General features: G+C 43.6%; 1 protein-coding gene across 3 annotated transcripts; it reads left to right on the top strand.

Annotated features, from left to right (window-relative positions):
- The first annotated feature begins 1,166 nt into the window (after positions 1-1,166).
- gata2a (GATA binding protein 2a) lies at positions 1,167-14,464 on the top strand. 3 transcript variants are annotated; one of them, XM_063911319.1, is made up of 6 exons: positions 1,167-1,421; positions 5,984-6,409; positions 7,149-7,721; positions 10,413-10,570; positions 12,507-12,632; positions 13,301-14,464. In XM_063911319.1, the coding sequence occupies exons 2-6, from the start codon at positions 6,181-6,183 to the stop codon at positions 13,601-13,603; spliced, it is 1,389 nt and encodes a 462-aa protein (XP_063767389.1). In that variant the 5' UTR covers positions 1,167-1,421; positions 5,984-6,180; the 3' UTR covers positions 13,604-14,464. The 3 variants fall into 3 exon arrangements, with proteins under 3 accessions (XP_063767389.1, XP_063767390.1, XP_063767388.1); XM_063911320.1 differs by lacking the exon at positions 1,167-1,421 and adding an exon at positions 5,716-5,808 and having other exon boundaries at positions 10,425-10,570; XM_063911318.1 differs by lacking the exon at positions 1,167-1,421 and adding an exon at positions 5,716-5,808.
- Positions 14,465-19,227: the final 4,763 nt, after the last annotated feature.

Here is a 19,227-nt window from a genome sequence, read left to right as displayed (position 1 = left end):
AATCTACATGGTGCAACTAAAATACTAGTATACTAAACCTAATATTCAAAAGTCAACTTAATAAAGCTAAAAAGTATGCTTTTTTAAGTCCAGACATAACGACTTTAAGCCTACACACATTTAAAAAAGAGAATATTCATTTTGAAAAGCCTGTTATAGCCTATTATGAGTTAAAACATTTTAGGAAAATAACTTCAAAGTTAAGCTTTATTTCCGTGCTCCTATATTCTGTGTCAAATATTGATATTTTAATCTTTCGCATCTTTTCTCTGGCGATTTCAACCATTGAAAGAAACGTGATTAATTCAGTCAGACTTCACATTTATTTTTCTTTTCTTTCCCTTCTTTTTGTGAGCGTGTGCACTCTGGGGAGCACGAGCCCCGAGTTGCAGAGGTCCTCGCGCCCCTTGCACCTGCCTGGCTGAAGCGCCGAGCACGAGCCCAGGTCGCGTGCAGGAGATTTTAGGAGCTTTGCATGTTTTACAAAGTTGTTGTTATACTCTGTTGGATATAAAGAACAAAAAAAGGGAAGGGGGCGATTTTTAAAATTCTTGAATTTAAATTAGGTCCGAGGATGTTAGTCTTTCTAAGTTTTAGTCAAAATAAGAGAAACAGATATTATTTACAACGTGTAGCCTTGCCTTTAGTTTACTTCTATTGACTTATGAAGGACTGTCATCAATGCTAATTCCCATTTAGCAGCTTACCAAGTTAAAATCAAATATTCTCTGATGGCTAAAAGCTGCCAAGATGAATTTCACATTGTTTATCCGACAACTTGGACGAGTTGGGACCAGGGAGATCCATTTGCCCAAACAATAAGAGCCCTAAACCGAATGCAATTATTTCATTCCACCATTTTTTAATGCCCATAAATTGAAAGTTGTCTTCATGTCACCACTTTTATTTAATATATTCTGGAAGTATTGATAAACAACACCAAAAAGGGTTCTGCAGAGTGTATTCTTTGATATAAAACGACAAAAATGGTGGGCTCCTCAACAAGGGCCAAGTTAAACTCTATTGATCGCCTCTCGGGAGCAGGTATGGCTGCCAGTTTCTGTCTGTTTAACCGGGACCCGGAAGACAGGCTGCTGGCTGACGTGCCGTTACGTTGCTGCTGCTGTAGCCTCTCACACAAGAGTTTTGCTCATTTTCAGAGAGGTTTGGTAACAGAGGAGGGAGACTCACACACAGCTGCTCTCTGCCGGGAGTGAGACACCGATCAGCAGCTACAGGACAACGGTTGTCCTGCGTTGTCTCTCCAGCATCTTTTAAAACACAGGGCTCGCCTGGACACTTTTTTCTTTAGCGGTCGTTTATTTTGTGTGCCGTTATTTTTGGGAAGAAGCGCCCTGAGCTGTGCATTGAATCGGATGGAGCCACTTTCTCTGCGCAGATAGACTTAAACACTGGAGCAGGTAAGAGAATTAAACCTACACATTTAAGACAGTTTCTGAATTACATAAGCTATAATTTTTTTAACAAAAATGTTTGATACGAAAACAATAGCATACATTGCTTGGGTGATGGCTTTCATATCAGTAAGAACCTTCAATATATTCTGCTTTTACGTTTTAATGCAGCGTATATCTGACTGTCTGTCCCGGCTATTCAGATGTTTACTTCAGCTGTAAACCTCCAAAACATCTGGAGGGAGAGCGGCACAATGTGGAATTAAAAGTGTAAAGCTACTTATGTTATATTCACGGGAAAGGTCTCTTGGTATCTTACAGCTAAGGTATATTTTTAAGAGACTTGAAAAATCAAACATTTATACAAAATTCATAATTAAAGCACCTTCCAATAATAACATTTCGCCTATTACACGGACGCCTATGTGGGCCATTTTCCAAATGTCAAAGAATTTACGCGGTCACATAAATGGTATCAACAATAAATATTATTAGCCCTCTTTGTGGCCGCGGGCAAGGTGTTATATTCCTGAAAATGAATGAAATGTATTAGTGTATCATCAGCACGGTGTTAGTGGCGACAAAAGTGTTCAATTGTCACGCTTTATAATGCATAATGACTGGAGCGATCATCTTTCATCAGCAGAAAGAGCAATCACATCAGTACAATGGAGGGGGCGGGGGGGGGGGGGTCCACAGGCATGCAGGAGCTGCAGGGAATAACACCTCTGTATACCTGCGTGATGCTTTTGGACTGTTTGTGCATCCTTCAAAATACGTAAAGCTTGCAGAAAAAAACAAGTGAAGGCAGTGAGAGTCAGAATAAAGCTGTTTATTTGTAATGAATGAGTGGCTTGATCTCTGAATGAGCAAACAGATTGTAACAATGCTGTTCCCTGACACTTTAAGAGAAACCCATACTGCATTGAAAACTTTTTCCAGTATTGTTCTGTATTTATAGCTCCAATGAAGATTTTTTGGAAAGCTAAGAATCATGTCCTGCTCCATAATCCTTTTTGTGTGCAGTTCATGCTTTATTTCCGGCCCTATTCGGAAATGTTATTATTCTGAGCTAAATGGGGGTGAGTGCTGCTCTCATGGCAGCGTCCAGGCCCCTCTACGGGCAGTTTTATGGCCCTGTGTCTATAAAGCCCCCCGGTGCCCTGGCTCGATCTAATTAGCCGTGAGTAAAGGGGACAATAATGCTTCAGCTGGTTTGTGTCATTCTCTTCTCTGTGGCTCTGCTTATCTTCACAAGCCCCACTGTGGCTCTTCACACAGAAACACACACACACACACACACACACACACACACACACACACACACACACACACACACACACACACACACACACACACACACACACACACACACACACACACACACACACACACACACACACACACACACACACAGCCCCACACCTCCACTCGGGATAATGATGGATGACCGTGGCCATTGGGAACAAACAGGTAGATAAAGCCAATCCCATTTAATAACAGCATGGATCGGAATGATAATCTTGTTGTTCATTAGCCGTTGTAGCTGCACAGCGATACAGTTGTTGCTCACAGTTCTCAGAGCAGGAGGTGTTGTGGGAGGGATAGTGTTCTCCGGGCTAGGATAGCATCCCTGCATGGTGAAACAATACTGCTGTGTCCTTGAGAAAGACAGAGGGAAAGAAACAACCCCCCCCCCCCCCAACAACCACCCTCTCCACTAACCTTCCCTCACCCTTTCCCATCTTTTGTTCCAGCACAGATACAAATGGGATTAATGAAGGTATAAATTACAGAGGGCTAAATCCTGCTGAGTAATCCATTTGGCAAACATGCAAAACAACAATGGGCATGCTGCAGCAGCGAGCCTGAGCCTGACCCTCTCTGCAAGCCCCAACACAACACAACACACAGCTGACCACTGACGGCTCTAGTGGCTTGTTACAGTGCTAAGATAAAAAAAACCACATATTTTACAAGCCTTTAGAACAAGAGATTGTCTTTCATCTATTCATACTCAGACAGAGGGAGTCATTGCTTCAGTTTCAAATGTGTGGCAACAAAAACAGCAGCATAAAATAGCGTATTTTTACTACACGAGATGATGAGATGTACGACACAAAGATACACATTTCTCTGTTAAATTATGATTTAGAGGAATCTGAAGGCATGGCTTAAATTTATTATAAAATAAGATACAGATAAGATTTACTTTATTAATCCCAGACTGGGAAATTGTTGTGTTGCAGCAGCAAAATACAATACAAAACTAGTCATTGCACATAGTAGAAAATAAAATAAAAATAAGAAATAAACAATTCTAAAGTATGAACATAGAGAAGAAATAGAAATTATACATTCCTTTAATGAGAGACGTTAGGACATGGACACACACACAGCATCAAAGGCATTGTTTTTAAATTCAGAGACGATTGACACCTCAATCATCTCATATCAAATCATGTTGGTTGCTCAAAAAACTGACTTTTCAAAATGAAGCGGATCACTTTTAAGTGTTCAGTGGTGTGCAAATAATGATTTTTCTACACGGCATTAAAGGACATGACTAACAGGGTGTCTCACTCCACCTGACAACTTCTCACTGGAATGTGAGTTATTCAGGTAGCAGGACCTCTGCTGCCCCACATGCACTAATTTGTTGATTTTAGGAGATGACAAGCTCAAAGAGCTGAGCTCGTCAACTCACTGCCTCTGGCAACATGCCACTGATTTAATGACTGATGACTGACACACACACACACACACACACACACACACACACACACACACACACACACACACACACACACACACACACACACACACACACACACACACACACACACACACACAGCAGGTATAACATCAGATCAGAGAGTGATCGTTGCCCTAATGACCGGCTCCATGAATACCATGTCATCAGATTTATGAGGGGGGGTGGGCTATTTTCACCTGGAGAATGTGTACAGGTATCACAAGCTTTCACGTGACATCCCCGCAAAGTCCCGCCCACCCCCCGTGATTTTGTGACGTCACGATCAGGCGTCAGCTTGGCTGCCAGTCTAGGCTAGGAGCAACCTCCAATTATTCCCTGTCAATCACCACGGCACACACACACACACACACACACACACACACACACACACACACACACACACACACACACACAGAGTGTATTAATGGGTACATTTGGTGCGCACGGATTTATCATTTTACGCACGCACTGCAGCTAATTCTGCAATTATAAAAAATCGAATCAAACAGATTAAGAATTGTTCTTCTAGTTTAATTTGACCTTAACGCTATTAACCATACTAGCATTTTGTTCACCGTGATGTAACAGCTATAAGGCCACTTATATTGATAGGATTCCTAGGAAAGTAAAATAAATGAGAAAATAAAAATAAAAGCAGACATAAAACCCAAAATAAAACCTCCTCTTAGGGGTCTTGAATTGTGTTTTGTGAGTATTAAATGAGGGCGTTAGAGACACTTTGATGATCCCCAACTGGTTTTCATAGGTGAGGCCTTGCGTCCATAGCTGGTGCCAGCAAGTGAGAAAGAGGCGCCATTCGTATGCAAACTGTGTTTGATTGCCCTGTCCCCGAGACAAAACCACTGTTTTCACAAGAGGAATGCCCTGCTACTAATTAAAGACAATTAGGCGCTCCCAACAATGGGGCCAATTTCGGGGTCATAAATCGACTCCTCCTCTGTTGGTTTTAGAGGTGCTGAAGACACTGTTTATTTACATAACAGCAGTATGCAAAAAACAACACTTATAATTACTGCAAGTAATGTAAAGCCCAATCAGCTACATTTTGCAAATGGGTGAGACATTCTTAAATCACTATTGTGGGTTAAAAAAAAAACCTCTCAGATAATTCATATTTCTAATTTAGGTTTTTTTTACATATCGGTTCATGCAGGTGAAGGCGACTTACAATTTATTACGCCTATAAAGTATTATAATAAGCCAGATATTGTGCACACTGAATTTCCCTTCATGTTAGATATCTGTCTTTAGGCTTATAACTGCCGCTAAAAAAAGCAGATTATCGGGGGCAGATTGCTCATTCAGTGTGAGCTTCATGAGAGAAAAAGACCCCCGAGAAATTACACTGCTGATTGATAAGTCTTTTAGTTTTTTCGGTGCGGGGAAATAGATATTGAAAGAAGGAGATCTAGGGATGAAGAGAGCCAATTGTGGCAGGGATCGCTTTGATTGGCTCAGAGCTAAGCCCCGCCCTCCGTGGCTTGATATGGGAATCTAGTGGCGGCGCCAGCCGCATCAGTCTGCGCCACATCTCATTAATGAGCCCGAGCTCTGCATGGATCAGGAGGTTTACACATCACAGCTGTATTTGCCGTCAGCTAATCGGAATTGCAACAGGTACCCTGAAGTAAACATTTGTATTTTTTGTTTTGAACTAAGGGACGAGATGCATTGCTTCGACTTTAAGACATCTTTGTTTCTGATTAGACAAAAAATATATAAAGGACGTCTTTGCATGGAAGGAGAGATGGAGCTGCTGTTGAATTAACATGTTTCTTTCCTCCACTCGCAGGTATCACAGAGGAGAAAGGAGATATTTGAGGATTTCTATTTCTGAAGTAGCCTTAATAAGCACAGCCGCGACTTTCACAGCTCAGGAACTATATCTTAAGGAGGATTTAACTTCCACCTGGAGGTAAACATAGCCTAAAAGTAGCCCCGACACACAGAGACGTCTTCAGAGGATAAAAAAAAGGAGATCTCAAAGCCATGGAGGTCGCAGCGGCCGACCAGTCTCGGTGGATGGCGCACCATCACGCAGTGCTGAACGGCCAGCACCCGGACTCTCACCACCACAGTCTGAGCCACAACTACATGGAGCCCATGGCGCCTTTACTGCCGCAGGACGAGGTTGACATGTTTCTGAACCACTTGGACTCTCAAGGGAATCCCTACTACACCAACTCCCGGGCCAGAGTCACATACAGCCAAGCACACGGTGAGATGCGCCTTGACACTTTATTCTAAAGACTGTGATGAGAATCAACGTTTAGAAAATGTAAATCATTTTCATATTTTTGCGTATTCATTTAAGACCAACCATTACTTAATATATGCTTTACTATCATATATTTGTGTCTGTCAAATCTCTCTAACCATTTAATTTGGTACAGAACAATTACAATTCAAGCAATGTGCAGGAGGCTCATTTATTTCAAAAGTACCTCTTGCCTTTTGGGCCAGTTCACAAACATAAAAGGAATTTCTAGCAAATGACAGCGAGAGGAAAGGGAAGTATGTCATTTAACCCCTCTGTGTTGGGGCAGGGGTTTCTGCAGGGAGAGAGAAAGAGAGAGAGCCACTTCCCGGATATAAAATAAAAACCGCAAATTTACTAATAACAATCTTTAGTCCGAGAGCTGCTGCGAGGATAAGCTACGTTTAGTCTTTTTCTACAGTAAATAGGTCTTTATTATCTCCATCTTTAGCTTGTTTGACGCTACTGTTATTTAACGGAAAAATATTCCTGGATAATTACCGGCTGTGAGTGAACAAAAACCCCTATTTTGAATTTACAAGAAAATATTTTGACTGTAACTTAATGTCGGACTCGAGTCATTCCGAAATTTTAGCAGGTAAGATAAAGATCTTTCTGTTGTGTAATTTGGAAGCAAGACTCGTGGGTCAAAAAGGCATTCAAAAAAAACTTTAGCTAAATACATTATTTTGCATTTCAGCTCGCCTCGCTGGGAACCAGGTTTGCCGACCACACCTAATCCACAGTCCCGGCATTCCCTGGTTGGACCCCGGGAAAGCAGCCCTGTCCGCGGCCCACCACCATAACGCATGGGCGGTCAGCCACTTCAGTAAACCCGGCCTGCACCCCACCAGCTCCGGCTACCCCTGCAGCAGCACCGGCACCGCACCGGTCTCATCGCCGGTCTCTTCGCTCAACTCCCACTCCAGCGCGCACCTCTACAGTTTCCCACCTACTCCTCCGAAAGACGTGTCTCCAGACCCCGGTCCCACTTCTCCGACCTCGAGCTCGACCAGGATGGAAGAGAAGGAGTCGATCAAGTACCAGGTGCATCTTTCGGACGGCATGAAAATGGAGAGCTGCAGTCCGCTCCGCAGCGGCCTGATGAACGGACAGGGCCCGGCTACACATCACCCTATCCCGACTTACCCTGGCTATCCTCTGCATACGACACATGAGTACGGCGGCAGCCTCTTCCACCCCGGCAGCCTGCTCGGAGGGTCCAACTCCAGCTTTACGCCCAAATGCAAGAGCAAGGCCAGGTCGAGTTCAGGTGAGTGTCCCTCACAACAGAAAGCACATTACATTACATTTAGCCCACGCTTTTATTCAAAGTACAATAAGTGAAATACATCAAAACGATTCAGGACAACAAGGAAAGTGATGACACATTTGCTTCAAACTAGTCTTGGTGCACAAGTTAAACTTTTTTTAATGGCCAAACTACGAGCGAAACAGGGGATCAAGGTGATTTATGTAATGTGTCCAAATGTGGTTTTAGTCAGCTCAGGGGGAGGTTTGCAACCATGTAATAATATCACATAAGCCTTTGTTGTCATATTGCCATTATAAAAGTGTGTGCACAAGGCATGAATTTACGCAAGTGTTACTATCATTTTCCATCTTATTGTTAATGCTGATGCAACTTTTGGTAAATAAGAGTTGTTGCTGCAGTGTGACAAAAAGTGATGATTTCCATATCGAGTGCTCTCTCCTCTCGATCCTGTCGAAACAAGTCTAATCTATCGTAGCATCGCACTCCCCGCCACTTGTAAACTGCACGCACTTAAAACAGCTTCACTTAAGTGAGGAGTTTAACTTATAGTTAAACCGTATCGGACTAATCGGGGTCAACTATTTACGAAATGTTCAGCTCTGTGCATTGTGTTACTGAGGCTTATTTAAAAATAAAGAGAAGTTTGATTATAGCTATTTTAACGAATCTATTTTTAAAAATGTATAGCCATTGATAATTATAATGGGAATTATGCGAAAAGTAGACGCATTATAAATGGATTAAATACTAAAATCCTTTTAAAGAGGATTTTACATCGACTTTTTGATTTCTGTGTTAAGGCAGTCTAATTGTTTTTCTTCTTCGTGCGAAAGACTTGTTTTCTTTTCAAATGTGGCCTTTTATTGCACTTAAAAATGAAGGAGTCACGACGTCCTGGCTCCTGCCATATCCTGTATACCTCCAAGTGAACAAATCACGACCTCCACCCCGCCCACAGCTCTCCCAGTCCTAACAAAGCACAGGCGACAGAGCCCTGCTGTTTGTGTTTTTAAGCATGGCCTTGGCCCAGTGCACCGACATCAAGTGGAGGCAAACAAATCCACTAGACCTGTTTCTAAAAGTGTATTACAAACGAATACACTTAAAAATATATATATATTATGGAGATCTGAGCATTGAGTATTTACTATTCACAAATTGGTTTAACATAAAAAAAGACTGGGGTAATTGTTTATGATAAAACCGTGTATTATCTAACTGTCTGGATGAGCACCTGATTCAATAGGCTGCATGTGTTGGGAGTAATATTTAAGAAAAATATTTAGACATTAATGTGCAGACATTTGAAAAGAAAACTGGCTAATGGCTCTGTAATTTCCCTACATTGTTCCAGCTGTTGCACTTTGAATTAATGGACAAAAGAAAGAGAAACATGGCAGGCTGTTGCTGGAAATGTTTCTGAGTAATTATCAATATTGTCATCCATTGTGCCCATGCTTTTTAATACACCTGGGTAATGCTCACTGGCTGATAATGGGAGTAAATGTGAGCTGTTTTAGCAGAGACATGTTACACTGTGACATTTAAAAAGAAGCTGGGCCTGAATCACTAACAAACATATCAGCTGCGGCATTAAAAAGGCTCTTATCTATCAAAGGTGATGTCCTGTCCAGTAATGGTGATTGATTGTTGTACAAAATGCCACATTGACATTTCAGCTGTCAGCACATATACCTTACCATAGTGTGGCTTCCTGTTGAACTAACCCCACACCAGAACTCCTCTCTAGCCTACCTTTTTCACACAAAACTTCCCATTTTTTGTTCCTATTTCAACACTTAAGATTGCATAAGACATAAATGCATCAGTCATTGTTGATGAATAGTTTAGGTGCTAATGAGACCGCTTTCATGTGGTCGCTAGACCTGCAAAACGCTTTTGAGGAAGAGAAGGGAGGTACTGAGAAAAAAAAAGACACTGCAGACATGCATTTCAAAAGAGACATAGCTTTTTCGCTCAGGTCAGATTCCATTGTAGAGCGAGGGTGGGACTGCGGGTGTCGCTGGCATTATAACCGGAATAATGAGATGATGCTCTAGGGAGAGAGGGATACCTGAATTAAATGAATCGGTCGGTTTAGCAACAGGCTGTTTGAAGTCAGTCAAACTTGAATGGGAGAGAAGAGCATGTGGGAATAACTTAAAAAGCAGGTTTTTTAAACAAGAGTATGCGTGGGAAGTCTACTCACTTTCAGGAACTGTTTAAAATAGAAACAAACATGAAAAAACAGATGGATGGAACATTTCTGTGTCATTAATTGTGACCAGCTTTTCATTTAAGCCCACCAAATTTAATACCACACACTTTTGTTTCGTCTCATGGGTGCCCAACAAGCTGATGAATAATGTAGTCCTAATTTGATGGTGTTTCTCATTATTCTTGTTGGACACCTCTGGACATGTTCTGGCTGTCTGTGGCCTCCCCACTCTGGATCAGTTTACATAGAGGTGTCTGTGTCAATGACAGCCATGCACACTTGGTACGCCTGCACTCTGATATGGACATTGTCACCTTCATGAGACAGATTTTGACTTCATATTACACGGCCATCTGGGGTCATCCCTCACCGTGTTGTTGCCTGATTGGGCTGGGCAGCTGCTATGTGTTGCTTCTGACAGACGGTGAATTTTTTAATTATATAAAATTGTTCTTCTCTCCTCTCCCCTGAACTATATGCAGAGGGCAGAGAATGTGTGAACTGCGGTGCCACCTCCACCCCCCTGTGGCGAAGAGATGGTACGGGCCACTACCTGTGCAACGCCTGCGGACTGTACCACAAGATGAACGGCCAGAACAGACCTCTCATCAAACCCAAACGTAGACTGGTGAGTCCTCGCTTACACTTTACCCTGAGAGAAGGAACCAAAATATGAGCACAAAGCAGAGGCCTGCAGCACAATTCCAGGAAAGTTATATTTTCCCTATGATCTTCCTGGAATTGTTTGTCCCTCTCACCCCCCGATGATCCGCCATCATGGCCCGTTACAATACTGCTACTATTGCCATTGTTCCTGGTATCATTATTGCTGGTACTTCTGATACTGTTACTGATACCACTGCCCATGCTGCTTTAGTTAACACCATGCTTGAGTAAATGAAAAGCAGCATGGACACATAACATTCTTGTGGTGGATGTACCACTGCAAAGCCACCTCTTTAACCCTACTGAAGCCGGACACATGGGCACTATAACTAATTGTTATAATTAATGTAATTCTCTTTTTAAACTGGCTTTTCTTTTAAAGCAGCTTTAATTATTTATCTTTTTATTGTTTGTTCAATATTTTTTAAAGGATTGATATTTACATTTCTGAAACTTTTTATTGTTTAAAACATTTTTTCTTTTCAACAAATCCAGCTGATGCAGAAAAAGGGAACAAACAACAACATTTGTTTGTGTGAATTTAAATGGTTTAATCGGTCAGTAATAAAGATAAGCATGCCAATTTTAACTTAATAAGTATTAGAAGTTGGAATAAATAAACAAAATAAAAGACAGCCACTTATAATAATAATAATTAAAAACATTTTTTCATAAAAATAAAGGGGTCTAGAAAATATTAGGGTTTAGAAAGGCTGCGTTAAATTATAACCATGAACAACAACATACTTTTGGTATTTCATATATTTTTTTAGTGGTCCACGTCGCTCCTGCTCCTGAAAAGTCCATTATATTTTCCACTGGCTCGGCCCATGTGTCTGTAGCTTTTGCATTTTCAGCTCAAGTGTTTTTCAGAGTTGTGTTCAAAGGGGCATCCAGTTGTTTCCTATCCGGATATCTGCCCGGCCCAGATAAGGAAGTCAGGCTCCCGGCTGTTTCCGCCTTCAACCAGCGCGCTGCATTCTCTATGGCCGCACTGACATATACTGTAAAGAGATTATCACAACACTGGAGGAGCCGCTTATGTGTGAAGGGACAGACCGTGAGGGGCGGGGATTGGAAAATACATGGATTTATGTTCTTCTCTTGTTTGTCATTCTCTGTGGGCAGTTTAATCGCGCAGTGGCTTTTATCTTTATTTATTTTTAATATATTTCATTTGGCGCAAAATAAAAAAGGAGCCAGGGTTGTTGCTGCTCTGCATGTCGATAGCTGCCGAGTCCACCTGAGATTCATTTAGAGAGCAACCTGGATGCAGCTTGCAAAGCAAAGAGCCGCGGGGTTCTTGCATGTAAAGCTAATGTTTCTGATTAAGTGTGAAGAATTGATCCGCAATGGACGCAGGACCACGTTGCCTGGCAGGACACCGGGTATTACACGACTTGTAGCCCAGTTTCCCGGGATCAGGATAAAAGGGAGGGTTTACGCAAGGCCTTCATTATGACCTGTTAATACCAGCAGATTTATTAGATAGGAAAATCTGCGACAGGCGTGCACAGAAAACATGCACTTTCTCAAAACATCTTATTGGACAAACCAAAACATTGGATCACGGTGAAGCGGTTTGCATAAATGCAATTGATTTAACAGGAATGTTTCGCTTCTTTTGATGCTTCTCTGCACATGGTTCTGCGGTCTCACGACAGCCGAAATTCTGCCGATTAATTTAGGACACACTTTCTGTTTCTTATTGATTTCGCTCTGGCACAGAACACTCACATTTATTGCATGCTATGTCAGAGTTTTATATGCTTTCATATCATACATGTTAAACGATAAGCCTCCCATGTCCATACACCGTGACTCAGTGTCCGCAGTGACCTATCTACGAAGTGCGAATGGGTCATTATTCATGATGTTTTTTTTCCTGCTCCCTTTAGTCCGCTGCGAGACGTGCAGGCACCTGCTGTGCAAACTGCCAGACCACCATCACCACCCTGTGGAGGCGCAACGGGAACGGAGACCCGGTGTGTAACGCCTGCGGCCTTTACTATAAACTGCACAATGTAAGTAGCCTGGATAAAAAATTCACCGCTGCACTGAAGTGCGGGTTTTTGGGGAGGAAGGCGGAGGGATACTGGTGGTTAACTGGTCAAGTGGGCGGACAGCTCGAATCGATTTAGGAGCAGAGAAACTGTGAGTGTTGAGGCAGAGCCTGCTCACCCTGTCGAGCAGAACCCACCGGTTGCTTTTTTTTTAATTAATCCATCGTTGTTTCAATGGGGGGCGTTACTCCCAGGAGAGGCTGCAGGGTGGGACTGTCATTCAGTGTAACGGCGTCGGTTACACTGATGAGGATTTGTCTGGGGCTGCTCCTTTCAGCTGCAGCCAGGCCTTCATCTCCATGTATTCATATGGACCAGGATTGTTCTGTTTGCTTTGAAATTAGACAAAAGCTCCAAAACGCCCCTGACTCGCCTTTTAATGCAGCCCTATATGCAAAACCACTGCTCAATAATAATAGGAGTTATCTCCCACTGGTGTAACTGGTGGCCTACCATGACACAAATGCATGTACCCCTAATCGACAATGCACCATTCCTAGTGACATTTTTTTAAAATTATGAGCTGCAGCTAACTGCAAAAAAAAAGCTCAACAGCCATAATGAACTATTCACAGTTTGAGTGAGGCTTTTGTCTGGCGTGCCTTGAACTAATGTGCCGTTCTCCACAGGTCAACAGACCCCTGACCATGAAGAAAGAAGGCATCCAGACACGCAACCGCAAGATGTCCAGCAAATCCAAGAGGAGCAAGCGAACAGGGGACGGCTTCGACGAGCTGTCCAAGTGCATGCAGGACAAGGCCTCTCACTTCGGCTCACCCGGCCTCCCCAGCCACATGACCCACATGGGTCACCTGACCACCTTCAGCCACTCCGGACACATGCTGCCCACTCCCACGCCTATTCACCCATCATTCGGTCACCCCCACCACTCCAATCGCTCGCCAGTTTGGGCTGAGCCCCTGAGTCACTGAGGCCCCTTTTGACCCAAAAACTCCTCTACCATCAAATCGCCATGAACACTAAATGGCCTCCACGTCACGTCGAAAGCTCAGCAGACTTGTTGTACAGTGCGGAGGGGAGAGACCATCAGTTGGACTTTATGACTGAAGGTCGCGTCATGTCTGACCTCACTGATGGGACGCTGCAGAGCAGGACTTTAGCGGACTCTGAAGAGCTTAATATGACAAGGGGTTTCTGAGTCCCTTGGTGACCCAGTCTTGCAGGAATGGAGTGAATGGAGACGCTTGTCATTCTTTTTGCTTATTTTTACTAAGTCACTTTGGTACCCACCTCTTCATGACCCTGTAACAGGAGACTCACGAGAGGTCTTTAAAAGAACCGCTGTTTTCACCCCGCGATCGTCTCATTATATACTGAGATACATGCACCCTGTCCCTTCCCGGCTCTTCAGTGCTGGAGGTCTGAAGACTGGCTGACAGCTCCCGTACATCTCTGTTACAAACTACAGTACCCACAAACCCGTGCTCTCCTCACATGCTGGATTGTACGCCCACCACGACGCTCACCTCCTGTTTTTAATAATGGACTTTTATGGAAAAATACACAGTAAATAGAGTGTTTATAAATGCTTAATTGCTATTATTGTTGTTATATTTGATGTTATAATTATTGCTATGATAATTTATTTTCCCTCTTTAAGCTTTCGTCAAAGACACATGGAAACTGTTATGATTTTGATTTCATGGTTATTACGTAAAGAAAAACACTGACCTATCTTAGATGAAAAGTCCCTGAGCTGTACGTTTTTATCATTTTTTCCATCTCACAAAAGTAAAGGAAATAAAGGAAAATAAAGTTTAATACTAAATTAAGATCTGCCGACGCCTCGTGCGTTCAGTCTTGTCTCTTTCTAACACTCTTGCATTCACACAAACATACAGCATGAGACTCCTTTTAATGAAAAGTGCTTGATTATCAAAATCATAAGGGATATCAGATGCATCAAGGGAAGCTCTGTGATCCCTTGAGCGTGGTAATGCTTTGGTCAGGCTCCTCCTCCATCTGTGATGGCGTGTTGTTAAGAGAAGGCCTCTTTGTGGAGCTGAGGCCCCGGGCTGGACCATTGTACCCAGACAGCAGACTCCAGCGAAGGGCTCCGGAGTCACACACAGTCATACATATGCACACACCCACATGCTCATACACACACTCTTGGGAAAAAACTAACACAAACCCGATTCACCAAATTAGAACCAATATAACCCATGGCATGAAAGGTCTCTCTTTTATTTTAAATGTAAAAGTCTTAACAGATGAGTTTCAATGAATTTGTATGTGACAAAAACTGAGTCATGAGTGCAGTTTAGTGGGAGAGTGTCTGCTGCAGGAGCCCTCTCTCTCTTGGCTGCAGTGATTGGAGTGAGAGGAAGGACAGCGGGTCTTTAGTGGGAGAAGAGGAGGAAGGAAAGGCAATCAGGCGACCTGAGCAAACACGTGGGGGTCTGCTCAGACCCTTTGCACACAGATGTGCACGCAGCTGAGGCTGCCAGGAAGCAGGCTTTCGACTTTGTTGCTCCCTCATGTCGTCCTCTTTTTCAATCTCTTTCCTTTGTTTTTCTTTTTTCCACCCTCTCTCTTTCTGATCTCCTATTCTCTGTTTGTCTTTTATTCTCCATTCTCCCTCCCTCTACATTGTCCTCTCTGTCTGGCCTTTGCATTGGGCCGAGTACTGTAAAATAAAAGGCCTAAAGAAACTTTAAACAGAGCCAGCCACTAATGAGTCTGCTCGATTAGGGCCAATTTGAGGTCATCATCGGCGAGTTCAGCATACCCTCACACACCCACAGCACAAACCGTCCGATTAAGCGGTCCAAGCTAAAAGTGGACCGCTACCCCTCCCTGAACTCTCCACCCTGCTCACATCTGCTGGACTGCTGTGGAGGTTGATCTGCCTGGTTTTCCCAGAGGTTGATCAGTTCAAATTAGAAATAATATTTATACAGGGACTTATGGAGGTGCTTTTCTAGTTATCCAGTGTCGCTGGAGCGCTGTGTTGTCAGCTTATGCTACATCATAGCAGCCACAACACTAACGGAGTGTCTGTTTTCACAGAGGGGGTGGGAACCACTTGCTGAACACCAGAGAGAAACTGTAAAGCTCGACTGCCAATAAGCAGTCTAGTCGTCTGTGTGTAGAGCACAGTGCTGAGGGTGCGGGGCCGTGTGTGTGTGTGTGTGTGTGTGTGTGTGTGTGTGTGTGTGTGTGTGTGTGTGTGTGTGTGTGTGTGTGTGTGTGTATACAGGCCGTTGCTCCAGCACGTTGCGTGCTGCTGCAGGCAGTGAGCCCGTTCGGACGGGCTTGGCCGGACTCCCGGAGCCTGAGAGGGGGAGACGCAGAGAGCCAGCGCTCTTCAATGAGGCCCTCCAGAGGGAAGGAGCAGGCCTCCCAACAATAATACAGCCAGGCCAGCGACTCCCAGAGCCGCGCTCGCCTGAAAACACATCCAAACACACACATGATCCGCAAGTGTACATACAGAGAGGATGGTGTGCGACAAAGCTCCTCATGTCTGACGCAGAGGCTGTGTTTGTGGAAAGCATTTAATCTCTGAGGCATAGGCACATGTGTTTCAATGAATGCTTTGCTAACTGGTTTGGTTGTCAGCATGTGCCTCCGCTGTATTGAAGTTATACAGATTTATACTGTTAGGGTTTTGTATTGTTTTTTTTACTTAGATCAACAGCTACAGTGAACTAAACATCCCTTCCTTACTCACACCATGAATTATGTGACACAAAAAGAGCCATAAAACAGTTTGTTACTTATCTTCACTATCAGAGTGGAGTTCCAGAGAAGAGATGAAGGAGGGGAGATCTCGGATGCGTCGGCGGGGTGAACATGGTGGCCACCTAGATCAGAGCAAAGAGAGGTTTACGACTTCAACCTGGAACTGGATGTCTAAACCCATCTCTACTCCCTACCTCCTTTTCTCTCTCCCTTCCACTCTTCCGTTTGTCCTTACCAACCCCCCCCCCCAACACCACCACCACCAGTGCTCATTCCCTCTGAGCTCCATGTAACTCTCCATTTTTCCCCTCTCCACCCCCCTATTACTACTCCCACTCTTTTCTTGTCTCCCACTCCACCAGTGTATTTGTTTTTCCATCAAATTGAATTAGCGGAATCAAAAGGTACCCCGACCATCCCCTCACAAAGTTGAGTTAGGGAGAGAGACATAGAAGATGAAAGGAAGTGGAGCGCAGTTCAGACGCAGGTCTCTTAGTGTGTGTGGTACAATGGGGGTTGACCTTTGCCTGGGTCTAACTAGAAAAAGCATCCCTCATTCCTTAGAACCCCTAGAAGGATATTAAGGCTGGGACAGTATTTAGATACAAGCGGGGGACATTTATTCCTGCCTTTCTTCGTCATAAAGTTTAAACATGAAATAAAATGTGTTGTTGACCTTGAGCAAAACTGTATGCTTTCTTGTGATGTTAACATTGAACTTTTTCAATTGTTATGAGTACTGAGTCATAGAGAATGTGCTATACTCATGTCTACTTCCTCTTTTCATGGTTCAAGAGAAATTCATAGAAATACCCCTGACAGGAACAAGGTGGGTACATTCAGTAAAACACCTGGTGAACACTATTCATGGAAACAGCCCCAAGATACAACACTTGACACTTGAACGAGCCTCACCCCAACTCAAATTGATCAACCATACCACGTAGCGATGATGTGATCGGAAAAACTTTGACAGTAATAACTGTCAGTCAGAGAGAAGCAGGACTGACAGCAGATAGCACTGCAGATCACTGATGACCTCTGTCGACAGGCAACTGACGCGTCCTGACCTGCTAGATATCGCCAGTGATCTCTCCAAATGTCAAAATTATTAGTCAGAAAAATGTGCATCCTTTATGCCTGGTTCGTGACACCTTGGTGCCTTCACGCCTTTGACTTCTCCACTCCAGGACTGACACTGAAAGGCCGCTTTACGAGTTTCAGCTGCATACTTGACTGAAAACATGGCTTTTTCAAAGTAGTGCAAATAATGTAAGGAACAGGAAGTGAGAAGTTCAAACAGGAAATACTTATCTTGTACGATTAGGACCAATTAAAACACAAAGGTCCAACAGAGACAGTAAAAAGAGATTGATTACGAGGGGTGCCAGGATTGCACAGTACTTAAGCGTAATTCTCTGCAAGGTTATATTCTGCAGGGTAACATCCTGTTTGAAGAAAGATTGGGTTATTACAAAAAATAGTACAGACTGTGAAAAGGGGGTGGAATTATCCTCAGTCAGAGTCTGCAGTAGATGATGCTCTGCTTGCCGTAAAGTTGGGTAAATGAGCAGCAAAACATATTTAACAAACCAAAAAATAATAATATCAGTAAAAGTGTATGTGATGTTTAGTTCACCGCTTGGGGAATCTGAACTAATCTTTAAAAGCACCATCTAATAATAATAATGGTTAATTAAAATGACCGTTTTAGTCAATAGAGGCTAGTGTCTTTGAAGTTCAGTTCCCATTCCTATTTGAACTTTGATTATGCTAGGACAAGAGCTGACCATATTACTATTGGTGTTCAACATATCTTAAGTGAGATTAAGTCTGCATGTATTTGGAAACTGAAGCATGCTACTGTCAACATTTTAATTTGTGTAAGTCAATGGAAGTGTATATTTGCTCTTTCTGACATTTACTTGTGTTAATGTCAGAAAGAGCGAATACACACTCCACTTCATTTGATTGTGAAAGAAGAAGTGAAAGAGAAGAGAGTGTTTCACATCATTAATCGATGACTGGAGTTGGTACTTATTGCCACCGTTTGTGGTTTTGAAGAGGGTTCTGAGTAGAGGGTTCTAAAAACAAAATATGTTAATGAGTGCCTACAGTTACGGGTCTTTGTGGCCTCTATGTTGTGACCCAAGATCAAACCCCTTCTATACTGATGGGGATGTTGCTCGCTACAATCACAGTATGAATTGTCATCTGACAATGTTCGCATCTCACATAATCTCTTCTACAGGAGCCGAGTGTGTAAAAAAAAAAAGTTGTCAGAAGCCAGGTGTGGACATGTATAGCTCCCTTCCCTCGACTCACCCTGAAAATGAGGTCAGTCTCCTCTCACCTGGGACAGGGTGCATTCAGGATGTTCACCTGGGACAGGTAGTGTTCAGCTCTCATTCATGCCGCGTTCTGCTGAGCGGAGGCCCTCCTGCTCACCTGCTCCGACAGACAAATTCATCCCCACTGTCTGAGGACAAATGAGCCCATTCATCTGGAGGCTCCCATTGACAAACCGGGGGGCAAGTACAGTACTAATGCCTGGGAGGGCTCAGGGGAGAGGGCGTCTGGACCTGCCATCCTCTTCCTCGCCCATATCCCTCGCCATTCCCAGCCCCCGCCCCACTCCACTCGCTTTCACTGGCAGGTAACTGGAGAAAGGCATGAGTGGGGGAGTCCAGGGCACCTTGGCCAGGGTCCAGGAGCGAGAGGATGGGACCCAGGTGCCTATACCCCTGGATGGATCCTCTGGACACTCCCACAGGGACTGATGACCAGACAGAGAACGGGAGGACTGTGGAGGACAGGAGGAGCCCGCAGAGACCGGCCGTGCCCTGCT

The sequence above is a fragment of the Eleginops maclovinus genome, chromosome 20, assembly GCF_036324505.1.
Source record: "Eleginops maclovinus isolate JMC-PN-2008 ecotype Puerto Natales chromosome 20, JC_Emac_rtc_rv5, whole genome shotgun sequence".
Lineage (NCBI taxonomy): Eukaryota > Metazoa > Chordata > Actinopteri > Perciformes > Eleginopidae > Eleginops > Eleginops maclovinus.
The sequence above is the reverse complement of the archived record's forward strand: the minus strand, read 5'-3'. Positions and strand labels throughout refer to the sequence as shown.